Source organism: Ictalurus punctatus, chromosome 20 (genome assembly GCF_001660625.3).
Source record: "Ictalurus punctatus breed USDA103 chromosome 20, Coco_2.0, whole genome shotgun sequence".
Classification (NCBI taxonomy): domain Eukaryota; kingdom Metazoa; phylum Chordata; class Actinopteri; order Siluriformes; family Ictaluridae; genus Ictalurus; species Ictalurus punctatus.
Genome location: NC_030435.2, coordinates 4,831,128 through 4,844,692, shown reverse-complemented (window position 1 = coordinate 4,844,692; position 13,565 = coordinate 4,831,128). Strand labels below are relative to the sequence as shown.

Below are 13,565 nucleotides of genomic sequence, written 5' to 3'. Positions count from 1 at the left end.
AAAGCAGCACTACAATTTAATTGCTAAAGCCTGGGTTATAAAACATGTAAACATTAAAGAATAATCAATAATGTGCGTGAGTGGTGGAGGTGGTGTGTGCAGTGTCATTCTTTGAAATTATTTCCATTTATTATGCATTTCCACCGATCAGCCATAACATTAAAACCACTGACAGGTGATGTCAATAACATCGGGCACATGAGCATCAGAACTGGACCATGGAGCAATGGAAGAAGGTGGCCTGGTCTGAGGAATCACGTTTTCCCTGCATCGTGTGGATGGCCGGGTGCGTGTGTATCGCTTACCTGGGGAAAAGATGGCACTAGGATGGACTATGGGAAGAAGGTAAGCTGGCGGAGGAAGTGTGATGCTCTGTCGCAAGGTTCTGCTGGGAAACCTTGGGTCCTTTGATATGTAGCACCTACCTAAACATTGTCACAGACCAAGTACACCCCTTCATAGCAACGGTATTCCCGAATGGCAGTGGCCTCTTTCAGCAGGATAATGCGCTCAGCTACACTGCAAAAATTGTTCAGGAACGGTTTACGGAACATGACAAAGAGTTCAAGGTGGTGACTCGGCCTCCAAATTCCCCAGATCTCAATCTGATCAACCATCTGTGGGATGTTCTGGACGAACAAGTCCGAACCATGGAGGTCCCACCTCACAACTAACAGGACTTTATCGATCTGCTGCTAACGTCTTGGTGCCAGATACCACATCACACCTTCAGAGGTCATGTGGAGTCCATACCTTGATGAGTCAGAGCTGTTTTGGCGGCACAAGGGGGACCTACACGATATTAGGCAGGTGGTTTTAACGTTACGGCTGACCGTGTGTATTTCATTTAGGTTATGTAGATATTGGATGTCTTTTCGTTTCCTGAATAAAGACAAGTGCATTCAGCATACTTTCTTGCACTGTGTTTTGATGCAAACTTTTCAAAATTAACCTGCCAGCAATTAAAAATTTCTCCCACCTTTTCTGTTGGCATGAGTTAATTTGGAACAGGGTCAAGGAAGGGGCACTGGGAGTGGGTTGGGGTTAATTTGATTGCCTACTGACAATGCTGCCACTTTTTTGACCACTTTCCCCTCGTGCACTCTGTATTGTCAGAACTGTTGAGAAGTGGGGTCAGGGCTGGGCAGCTTGTCCATTAAAACGGCATCATTTGTTGGAGCCGGACAGCAAGCACACAGACACAGCATGCTATTTCAGGAGTACTGCTTCTGCCGCTGGCAAATGCTTATGTTACCTATGCCAAGGACTGCTAATGGTTGAGCTGTTTAGACTAAACACTGCAACATCTCTCAATCACTCACAGATTAATTACAGATTAAGGTTTGTGCCTTATTAGCATAATCCTTCAAATAGCAAATATTATTTTTATTAAGATTTATATATTTATACCGCAGCGCTGCTGGGTTCTCAAATCTGACTGGGCAGAAGGTGTTCATTTTCGAGAACAGCAGTTCTGACTGCAAGGCAAATCCCAGGTTATATTAATGCACTCAGTCTAATACGGTGCTGTTTTTGTGTTTCAGAACTGTTTCAGAACTGTTTCAGAAATTAAAACAAAATCCAACATAAAACAAAGGCAACCTGAGTAAATGATAATGTTATTTACTTAAGCAAAAAAAGTTATCCAATACCAATTGGTCCTGTGTGAAAATGTATTTGCCCCCGTAGTCACTAATTCCCCAAATCTAGAAACTGCATTCATAATGGAGTTCAGCTGGACTAGACACATAAAACATGTTCAATAAAATCAACACTTAAATAGAACTTTAACAGCATGAAGTTGGTTAAAAGGTCTTACCCAAAAACACAGTATGCCAAAACTGAAAGAAATTCCAGAAATGATGAGGAAGAAGGTGATTAAAATACATCAGTCTGGGAAGGGTTACAAAGCTATTTCAAAGGCTCTGGGACTCCAAAGGACAAAATCAAAAGGACCTAAAGTTCTCTCTTGCATCAGTAAAGTTCATGACTCCATGATCAGAAAGACACTGAGCAAAAATGGTATCCATGAAGAGTGGTGAGGTAAAAACCACTGCTAACCCAGAGGAACACTAAGGCTCGTCTGAATTTTGCCAAAACACACCTTGATTCGTAAATGGAACTATTTGGAAGCCAGAGGTCCTGTTACATCTGGCATAAACCAAACACATAATTCCACAAAAAGATCATCATACCTACAGTCAAGCATGGTGGTGGAAGTGTGATGGTGTGGGGATGCTTTGCTGCTTCAAGACCTGGGCAACTTGCAATAATTGAGGGAAATATGAATTCTGCTCTCTACCAGAAAATCCTAAAGGAGAATGTCCAGTCTTCATGTTGTATTTCATTTGAAGATCTAAAACTATCTAGTACGAGATATACACAAAAACAGAAGAAATACTTTTTCACAGCATGTTATCATTTCCCTTACACAGGGACTTATTATGTGGCATAGTTTAAGCCTAATAACGAACAGTTTTGTTTTTAAAGTGTTGTTATTTAACAAAGAAAAAAAATACAGTTGAGATCATGAAGTTTTCCTGCAAGGAGATATTAATTTAATGGAAGGAGTCTCCAGTGTCAACACTCTGAACATCAGAGGTAAAGCTGTAACTTTAAGTTTCCCGCCACTGACGAGTCGTCTTCTTTTTTTTGGTTTGGTTTCTCAGTAACATGACAAGCTGCGTTCTTTTCTTTCTTTCTGTCTTATTAACTTGAATAGATTGAAGCTAATGAAAGAAGAACTGATAACTGTTTATAGCTGTCGAGTGATTAGAGGAACTCGGACATTCCAGAACATGTACTACATGGCGTTCTTTAATTTAAATAAATGCAATTATCAAATTGCAGTGGTATAAGAGGAATAAACCGCAGCAGCGCACACTGTTATTAGAAAAGGATCAAGTTCAGGGTGGTAACGGTAACTCTGCTTTGTGTCGGGCCACATCACACCACCCTGTCGTTGATTTATTTCCCCCTCACGACACGCTCCGTCGCGTTTTATTCCTTACATAACGTAGATCATATAATATCGGTAAGATCTAATAACCTCTCTATAACCATGATAGTCAGCTCTGTGTGGTTCCTTGTTGTCCTCAGGCTATGCAGCAAATTTAGCATGAATACAGTTTGTCCCTTTCCTAAAACGATGTCTCTCTTTCTCCCCGTTTCTGCCTCGCTGATGCTCTCGTGCACACCCACATACTCTCGCTCTCTCACACTTTAGATACAAATTCGATTGTGCCTCAATGGAATAACAGGGGAAATATGATATGAACGCTGACTATTTTATAAATCGATCGACCATCATAAATAAATCAAACGTGCAAATTCACAAAACAAAACAAACAATTAAAGTCATGAAGTGTAAAGTGTAGTCAATTGCAATCTATGACAATATGTGGAAAACTAATCAATCAAAAAGTAGGCATGCAAAATTAAGACATCCGGTAGAGCTGCCGGTACTCATTAACAAAATCAATAATAAAAATAATTGGCAATGAATTTCATCATCGATTACTTGGTCTGTGTTGTGAAGCACGCTGTGGCTCACACACTGCTCATTTCATGCCACATGTAGCAAAGCAATTTGAATCGATTAGTAGTTCTAAATGTAAACAAAATATATTTTTTAATATACAGTCTTGTGAAAAAATAAGTACACCCCATCCATCCATCCATCCATCCATCCATCTTCTATACCGCTTATCCTCTTCAGGGTCACGGGAGAACCTGGAGCCCATCCCAGGGAGCATGGGGCACAAGGCGGGGTACACTCTGTGCCCTGCGATGGATTGGCACTCTGTCCAATCACATACACACTCACACTACGGACACTCTGGACATGCCAATCAGCCTACCATGCATGTCTTTGGACTGAGGGAGGAAACCGGAGTACCCAGAGGAAACCCCCACAGCACGGGGAGAACATGCAAACTCCGCACACACAGGGCCACGGTGGGAATCGAACCCCCGACCCTGGAGGTGTGAGGCAAACGTGCTGACCACTAAGCCACCGTGCACTATTTATTTATTAATTATTATTATTTTTTTTTTTCTTTTCTATTTACATATTTGTACAAGCATTTGATCCTCTTTGATCTAGTAATAAAGTTGATGCCCTATCAAATGACATAGTAATAATTTTCAAAATTTAAATTAACAAAAAAAACAAAAAAACCCCAGATCTGTCACATAGAAAAAAAAAAGTAAGCACACCCCTACATTTATCACACCTTCAAATCCATAAAATTAGAATCAGGTGTTTGAGATTGCACGCCAGTGATTAGATCCTGCTTAGGAAGTGCAGGTGGAACCTGTCTCTTATTTACACCCGTCTCATATCTAGTGTCTGGCGTTCCCTTTGCTATTGAGGTGTGTGATGTCATCATACCAAGATCTAAAGAGTTCTATAAAGACCTTCTGCAAAAAGGTTGTGGATGCCTATGAGTCTGGCAAGGGATTTAAAAAGATCTCCAAAATTATTTGAAATAATCATTCCACTACAGTCTGATGCAAAAAGAATTACCTCAAAATTTCATCACAGGATCTGCTAGTAAGTCTTGCAGCTATTGGTGTCAAAGTGCATGCTTCTACAAACAGAAAGCGATTGCACAAATTTGACCTGAGTGGGAGGCGTGCCAGGAAAAAAGCCTTTATGGTCTAAATAGAACATTAGAGTAAGACTACAGTTTGCCAAGGCCAGGCCTCTTGGAATAATAACTCTGGACAGACGGATCAAAGATAAGAGTTGTTTGGCCACAGTATCAGCAGATATGTTTGGTGCAGACCAAAGACAGCTTTTCAGCATTACCAAATTGTCCATTTTGTGTGAACGTGTGTGAGATTGTGCCCTGCGATGGATTGGCACCCCGTCCAGGGTGTCCCCTGCCTTGTGCCCAGCGTTCCCCGAGATAGGCTTCACGCTCCCTCTGACCCTGTGTAGGATGTGGTATGGGAAATGGATCGATGGATATATAGCGAAATGTATCTGTAAAATCGATTATCAAAATAATCAGTAGTTGCAGCCCTAACACCGAGCGGAACATAAAATTAAATAATAAATAAGGTCAGATTACAAATATACAGTCTTCATAGGACAGACATGCCTTCTTACATTTACACTGCATTTTCTCTTACTCTCTCTCTCTCACACACTCACTCCCTCACACACACAGCTCTTTGTAATCTTCCCCTGTGTCTCTAATTATTTTTATCTCCTCCCAGCGATGAAGAAGATAATGACTTGCATTGGTCTGCTCATCTCCCTCTCCAATTAGACATGCCGCCATACCACAGAGACCAGAGAGGGAGAGAGAGATAGAGACCAGAGAGAGAGAGAGAGAGATAGAGATAGAGGTCTATACGTCTAAGTGTGCGTGTACATTTCCAGTACACTTAACACACCCTTCACGTCTATGTCTTCTGCTCCTTCTACCCTTTCCTGTGCTCTCATTTTCTTTGCATGTCAGTTATAGGACTCCGGATCCACAGGCATGATTGAAACACAGTGGACAGTAATGATGACACCTGCCTGTCCTCCATACTCTCGCGCACATCCTCATTTCAGCTGCAGTATTACTCAGCTCTGCCGTATCTGTATAACCGTCATATAAAAGCTCCTATTTCTGAAATCCTCATCATTGGAACATGCATATCCAAGGCAAAATACAATCCAGCAGTAATGCAAAGCCAGTTCCACACATGGCTTTGAATGGCTTTTCCTTCATTTGCCAAAACACATCTTGTTGAAACAACTTCAGTGTTTACTAAGGAATAAAGAGGCCTTGTTATGAAGAAGACAAGCCTCTATTACCTACTGTAATGTTCTATCAAAAGTTTGTATATTATACAGTTTGACTATAAATCAATAAACAAGCATCATCTATATGGAGTTTAACTGAAAAAGTTTGCGCCCTCCTGGGTTTTTGAATGTGGAAAAGCAATATATTAAATAAATAAATAAAAAAAAGTAACAAAAAAACAACAACACACCCATCACCACCACCACACAACAAGAAGAAATTAAAAATTAAATTGGGCTGTACCCTGAAGACCCCAAAACACAAAAGTTTGAAAAGAAGTTTGCTATGAGCCTCTCAGACACCAGACCAGATTTAAAAGACAGCAGTGTATGATATCTGCCAGAATAACAACAGAAACTGTGCAGGATAGTGGGCCTATAGGGTGATTATTATTATTATTATGATTATTACAACCGAAAAGGAACCAGAAGCTTTTCAAAGGACACAAAACGTCATTGAATATTGTGGTAAAGGCACACCTGTTATTAAAGGACATTTATTATAAAAGTGAAGCAAACCTGTCACAATTTTTTCGACTATTAATAAACATTGTTTAATTTGAAGCGTCTGAAATCAAAGAACATCGTGGGTGCTATAAATTCAATTACTTGGTCGGGTTCATTCAATCTTAAAGTAAGTAAACTATTCACGCATATCTATACACTGTATATTCATGTCGTTATATACATCAGCCAATCATGTAGCAGCAGTGCAAGACTTAAAATCCTGCAGATGCAGGGCAAGAGCTCCATTTAATGTTCATATTAACATCAGAACGGGGAAAAAAAATGTGATCTCGGTGACTTTGACCTTGTGTGGCGGGCTTGTTTACGTACATCAAGAAACTGATCTCTTGAGTTTATACAATAGGACAAAAAAAAAAAAACAACCAAAAAGACTTTCACTGAGCTGCGTTTCTTTGGGCAGGAACACCTTGTTGATGAGAGAAGTCAGAGGAGAATGACTAGACTGGTTTGAGCTCACAGGACAGCGACAGAATCACAAATAAACACTCTTTATAACCGTGGTGAGCAGAAAAGCATCCCTAAACACGTTGAAAGGTGAGATGAATGGGCTTCGAGAGCAGATCACCACTTCAGGTTTCACACCTGTACAGGCTGTACTCCTGCCAGGCTAAAGTGGACACAGGGTCACCAGTACTGGACATCTGAAGATTGGAAAAAACATTGACTGCCCAATTTGGCACATTTTCTATTGTTACGCTGGCAGATGTCAAATCAGGAGGCTAAGAAGTGCATGGCAAAACTTTTTGTGTTTTTAAACTTTTTTGCCTTATAATTTTGGATTTTTGTCTGGTCATCAGGAAAATACCAGAAGATCAGCAGTTTCTGAAATACTCAAACCAGCCTGTCTGACACCAACAACCATGTCATGGTCAAAATCATTCTGAGATTGTGAAATCCAACCTTCATTTTTGGGAACATTGCAGCCAGACACATAGGGATGAGAACCAATGGCATAAGACACAGAGTCGTAGGGAGTCTGGAGCCTATACCAGGGAACTCGGGGCACAGCCATCGAAGGGCAGCCTACAACGCACCGTTTTGGATTGGGGAAGTTAACCAGAGTACCCAGAGGAACCCTACCGCGAAGCACGGAGAGATTCGACCCCCCAACCCCGGAGGTGCGAGGCAAATGTGCTAACCACGAAGCCACTGTGTAAGTAAGAAACTTGACCAGATTAACATATTTTTTGAATGGGTAGACGGTAATAGACGGAAATGCAACATTTCAATGCAACTCAGCGGTGAGGTAACCATTTGATCACACCGTGACTAAACCGCAAAGCCGTGAAATCTCTAGTGATGGAATTCAAAAATAGCGAAAATGAGAGGAATGAGGAGTGATGGAGCGTCTTCCACTATGAATTTTTCAACCTCCTCGCTCGATATCATCATCATCAATAAAGCATCAGTGCTTTTGGGGAAAGTGGCACAGATGAATAAAACACTTCATGTCTGTGTGCATATCTAGGGCAGCCTCCAAGTGCCTCAACCCCAAATTTTATCACTTTTCAATTATATGAATGAAAGGTGGAATGGGTACAGTGTTTTTATGATTTGAAGAAGGAATGGGAGACGTCAATACATGTAAAAGAGCAATCATTAGATACTATATACAACGGCTTTTCATTTTCAATTGGGGTGGGGTTATTCTGACAGAAAGGCTTCTAGAGTTACCGGTCAATAATGTGACCAATTTTATGTTACTGTATTAATAAAACTGCAACCATTTTCTCTCATTTTTGTGTTGAACCACAGCAGCCAGCTGCACCAGTTGAATGCAACTTTGATCTCAAGTCAGGGTATAAAGTCAGTCCTAAACTATTTGTTGAGAGGAGTTAGTTTAAAACTAACACAACGTAGAATTTCGGTTTCACCACAAGTATGGCGTAACAAGTAGTGCATAAAAGATAAAAACGCAGAGTGAAAGAGTATTTCACCATCGCTAACCAATCAGAAACCCAATCTGACAAACAGGAAACATTAAGATTACATGTACTGTAATCCAACCACAGTGACATCATTTGGTATAATTGAGGAAAAAAATAACAGCTTTCTCTCTCTCTCTCTTCATCTCTTGCCACAGAGGGATCTTTGGATAATTATGAGATGCCACAGAAAGATAAACCTTTAATTAAATAGAACAGGAAGCATATGTTGACAAAGGTGAGACTCTCTTTCTCTAAACCTACATTCACACCAGCAAGCACTAAAGCACAAACTGGACAGTAGAAGACTGGGGAAAAGAAAAACAAACAAACAAAAAAGAACTCGTGCGATGTGTATCCAATCTTCAACTGTCCAATCTGGGTGAACCTGTCCCCACTGTATGCTCAACATCCTGTTCTGGGCTGACAGGACTGGAACCTGATGTGGTCCTCTGCTGCTGTAGCTCATCCACCTCAAGGTTTGACATGCTGCGCATTCTGAGATACTTCTCTACTCACCGTGTCAGCTAGAACTAGTCTGGTTGTTTTCCTCTGACTTCTCTACAATAATCCTCCTTTTTTGCTTTGAGTTTGGCATACAATAGTGCCCCCTTTTATTTCCTTTGGGGAATATTATAATTTTCTTTGGGGCATGACCATTCTAATTCTCAATACAAATCCTGGCAAAGCCACCTGTGGTGATCTGTAGTCATTATTTACATATTTTAAATGTGTAAAAAAAAAAAAAGGTTTAAAGGAACCCCAATTTCAAAGGAGATCAGCATTTATTTGCTTTTTATACTTTTATACTCAGCCTACAGGTGAATTTATTCACATGCAATTTGATTGTATTTACAATACCCGCCACTAAAATTGGCACCCTTGGTAAATATGAGCTAAGAAGCCTGTGAAAATGTGTCTTTATTGTTTAAACTTTTGATGTTTTGTTTTCACAAAAATACTCTGCTCTCATGGATATCAAAACAATTGCAAACAACACAGGTTTATTTAACCCCCCCCCACTTTTTTATATAAATTGTTCCACACCTATATATAACAATTTTGTCAATACTTTGTGCTACCTCCCTTTGCCAACAGCTCTGAGTCATCTCCTATAACGCCTGATGAGGTTGGAGAATACATGGCAAGGGATCTGAGACCGTTCCTCCATACAGAATCTCTCCAGATCCTTCACATTTCGAGGTCCACGCTGGTGGACTCTCCTCTTCAGTTCACCACACAGGTTTTCTATGGGGTTCAACTCAGGGGACTGGGATGGACATGGCAGGACCTTGATTTTGTGGTCAGTAAACCACTTTTGTGGTCAGTTAACCATTTTTTCCAAAGGCAGTCAAGTTTTCATTTACTATCTGTTGATATTTGATAGAGTCCATGATACCATGTATCCTAATAAAATGTCCAGGTCCTCTGGCAGAAAAACAGCCGCAAAACATTAACGAGCCACCACCATATTTAACCGTAGGAATGAGGTACTTTTCCATATGGCTACCTCTCTGTGTGCACCAAAACCGCCTCTGGTGTTTATTGCCAAAAAGCTCTATTTTGGTTTCATCTGACCATAGAACCCGATCCCATTTGAAGTTCCAGTAGTGTCTGGCAAACTGAAGACGCTTGAATTTGTTCCTGGATGAAAGTAGAGGCTTTTTTTCATGAAACCCTTCCAAACAACTTGTGGTGATGTAGGTGACTTCGAATTGTAGTTTTGGAGACTTTCAGTTCCCAAGATGCAACTAACTTCTGCAATTCTCCAGCTGTGATCCTTGGAGATTTTTCAGGCCACTCGAACCATCTTGTTCACAGCGCGTTGAGACGATATAGACATAATTTTCTTACAGCCACTTCCCATTTTGCTGCACATCACAGCTTTATTCCTTGGTCTTACGCATTGTAATGAATGAATAAGGGAATTTGGCCTGTGTGTCATGGTTAAACAATTTCCTGTTCCTAGTCACCCTGGTTTTTATTGATTTTTTATATAAATGGGAATATACATGAAATATATCTTTCTCATGTGAATTCATAGCGATGCCAATAATTGTTGCACACCTATATTTAACAAAGATATTTTTTTGATAATCCTGCGTTTTGTTTGCAATTGTTTGATATCCGTGAGAGCAGAGTATTTTTGTGAATTATTTGAACAAAAGATCAAAAGGTTAAACAATAAAGACAGTTTAGAACAATACCCTTGCCCGAAACCAATCCTAGTGACTGTAGAAGGTGTGGAAGAGTAATTTTAGGACGCAAGCATACATCTCGAATGTACTTCATAAAACATGATCAGAAAGCAAATGCATTTTGTAAAATCTTCACCCATGCAAGCTAATTTAATGTGAAGTCATGTTCGTCTTTTTGCAGCTACACCGGAATGGTATTTATAATGTTCCCCACCCAAAATTTGTCCATGTCCATTCCCACTCAAATTCCTCTGATCCTTGGCATAACATCTCACCTGCTTCATCATAGGTAGCAGACAGCTTCTCCAGCATCTCCTTGTCCACATTGAGGATCTGCTGCTCCAGGATGGATTGGTAAGATAAAAGACTGTTCTCCTTCTCTCTCTCATAATTCTGTAAGTGCTGCTTCAGGACCTCGGGCAGACGAGTTTTCACATATTCTGCTGCTGCCTGGAAAGATTAAAAAAAAAAAGAAGAAGATGATATTAGTTGCTTGCTAACGTTGGCAATATCGAACAGGAAAGCTTCAATTTTATTTGCTATTTTTTACCTCGACTATTTTGGCTATCCAGTGCCATCAGTCTGGCCCCGACACATTTTTATCAGAGCACAACTTTCATATCAGAGTTGCCAAATGAAAACTAGAGAGAGAACTTGTGCCAGAGATTTAGGAACAAATCAACAGCTCTAGCCGTTGTGAAAGTGACTGTAAGAGTGAAATCTTAAAAGCGCCCAAACATGTTCAGATACACCCTCAGGAAAATTCATTATAGTTTACTATAATAAACTATTTGACAATGTTTATGTTTAAATCCCATTCGATAATTTACTTTAATACTTTAAGATGGTTTACTAAACTCCATGATGCTAGCATAATTCTACTGGGGAATAATTCATAAAACACTCCATCCATCCATCTTCTACCGCTTACTCCTTTTCAGGGTCACGGGGGAACCTGGAGCCTATCCCAGGGAGCATCGGGCACAAGGCAGGGTACACCCTGGACAGGGTGCCAGTCCATCGCAGGGCACAATCACATACACACTCACACACCCATTCATACACTACAGACACTTTGGACATGCCAATCAGCCTACCATGCAAGTCTTTGGACTGGGGGAGGAAACAGGAGTACCCAGAGGAAACCCCCACACGCAAACTCCGCACACACGGCCCCGAGTCCCCGGCGGGACTCGAACCCCCGACCCTGGAGGCGTGAAGCCGTGCGCCCCTCATAAAACACTCGATATAAGAAAATCCATGACATATTATACTATCTTACTACTACATGCTAACATTGGAGCTTTAATGCAACTATGATACAAACAGTTTTACTATAGTATCTTACTATTAACTTTACGATGATTTTTACTATGGTTAATGAGTTGCCATTCTAAACGGCTCTTCTACTCTTAAGACCTTACCCCATATTGCTATCTGGTTGAAATGCATGCTTTGATATTGGGCTGATACCGTCTACAGGAAACCCTAAAGAGCCCCCAGTAACAGATATAAAGCAAGAGGTTTAAACTAAAGGCAAGAGTAAGCATTACATATTCACATAAAATTGGGAAAAAGAGATCATAACAACTCTAGCACACAGAGAAACATTTTCAAAGTAGCTCCAGTAACTCCTTTCTGACTTCTATTCATTGCTGACATGAATAAATCAGCAGACAAACGGAGAGTGATAGCAGGAAGAAAAGTGCACCGGCAGCCAAATGCCGCCACTCTCCTGGCCCTCGTCAAAGCTGAGCTGGAGAAATTGAAGCCGCTACACATTTGGCTGAAGAGATAACTTGTGCAGCCAAAAGAACACACCAAAATACATGGATAATTTTCAGAAGGGAAAAATAAACCCGAAGCTATAACTGTTAGCACGCTAAGTAACATTTAGGCTTTGAGTGATTAAAGCCAGTAGCCAGGTTTTAGCCCTCACCCACTCTGTCTGGTGATAAGGGAGACCTTGCTAGAGAGTGGGAATTGGCAGTAACTAAAATCTGCCCAAATAACGCAAGTTTCTATTTTCACTCAGGTGCGACTCCAAGAAAAGTTTGTGTACAGACAGAAATTTAGTTCTATCGAAGGAACAGCTAAAAAAAAAAAAAAAAAAGGAGGTCTCAATTTTATAACACATTTTTAATACCAATAATAAACTTAGTGTTTCAGAACTGATCTTGGTAGTAAATCAAGGTCCATGGTAGTGAGAGCCACCGGGTTTACCATTTCAGCAGGGACTTTCCTCTCTCCTGTTTATATCACAACATGAGCTTGTAAGGACATGTGTAAGCTCCAGAAGGATCCAACCTACATCCTGGAACAGAACACCACCTCAGTGGTGTCCCGTTTTGCTTCGGCATTATCGCACTCAGGCTGCCTACTGAAGATCAAACGATTGGATACCTAAACACCTTGAACTGTGGGCAGAGCAGAGAGTCTGCTCTAAATATAACAAACAGAGATGTCAGAGTTTACCATAATGGACCAGAACAGCTTTAATACACCTTGGCAGAGATTCTACAAGTCTCTGAAGCTCTACTGGAGGGATGAGTGCCTTTCTTCCAAAAGATTTTCTCTCAATTGGTGTTTTGATGATGCTGGTGGATAGGGGTGGTGTCATCCTTGAAGAAACCACACCCATCTGGATAGGGAATGTTTCATTATAGGACAAATGTGATTAGTCAGAAGAACTTGTATTTATTTGCAGTGACGCATCGTTCTAAAACAGGGGTGTCCAATCTCATCTGGAAAGGTCTGATCTGGGTGCAGGTTTTCATTCCCACCAGGCAGAAGCCACACCTGAGACCACTGAAAGACAAGCTCAACTGATTAAACAGGCGGAATCAGGTGTGGATCCTACTGGATTGGAATGAAAATCTGGACCCACATTGGCCCTTTGCGGATAAGATTGGACACTCATGCTCGAAGGGGACAAAGGCGCAAACCGCGGCAGAAAAACACATACCTCGCCCAGCACAACAGTGCCAATGGTTTTTCATTTAAGACACTTTTATTAATTCAAAATACATCTATCCAGGAGCCTTTTCGTTCTCACGGATAACTATTAATCTATCAAAACTGAGAATACACTACTAGCTGGTATATCTTTTA

The 13,565-nt window shown here is 40.7% G+C and overlaps 1 protein-coding gene across 1 annotated transcript in view; it reads right to left on the bottom strand.

Moving 5' to 3' along the window:
* The window catches only part of ppm1lb (protein phosphatase, Mg2+/Mn2+ dependent, 1Lb), an 87,983-nt gene that overhangs the window by 9,869 nt on the left and 64,549 nt on the right, over positions 1-13,565 (bottom strand). Inside the window, exon 3 of the mRNA XM_017495739.3 lies at positions 10,730-10,904. Coding sequence (XP_017351228.1) covers positions 10,730-10,904 — 175 coding nt within the window. The remainder of the gene's footprint in view (positions 1-10,729; positions 10,905-13,565) is intronic.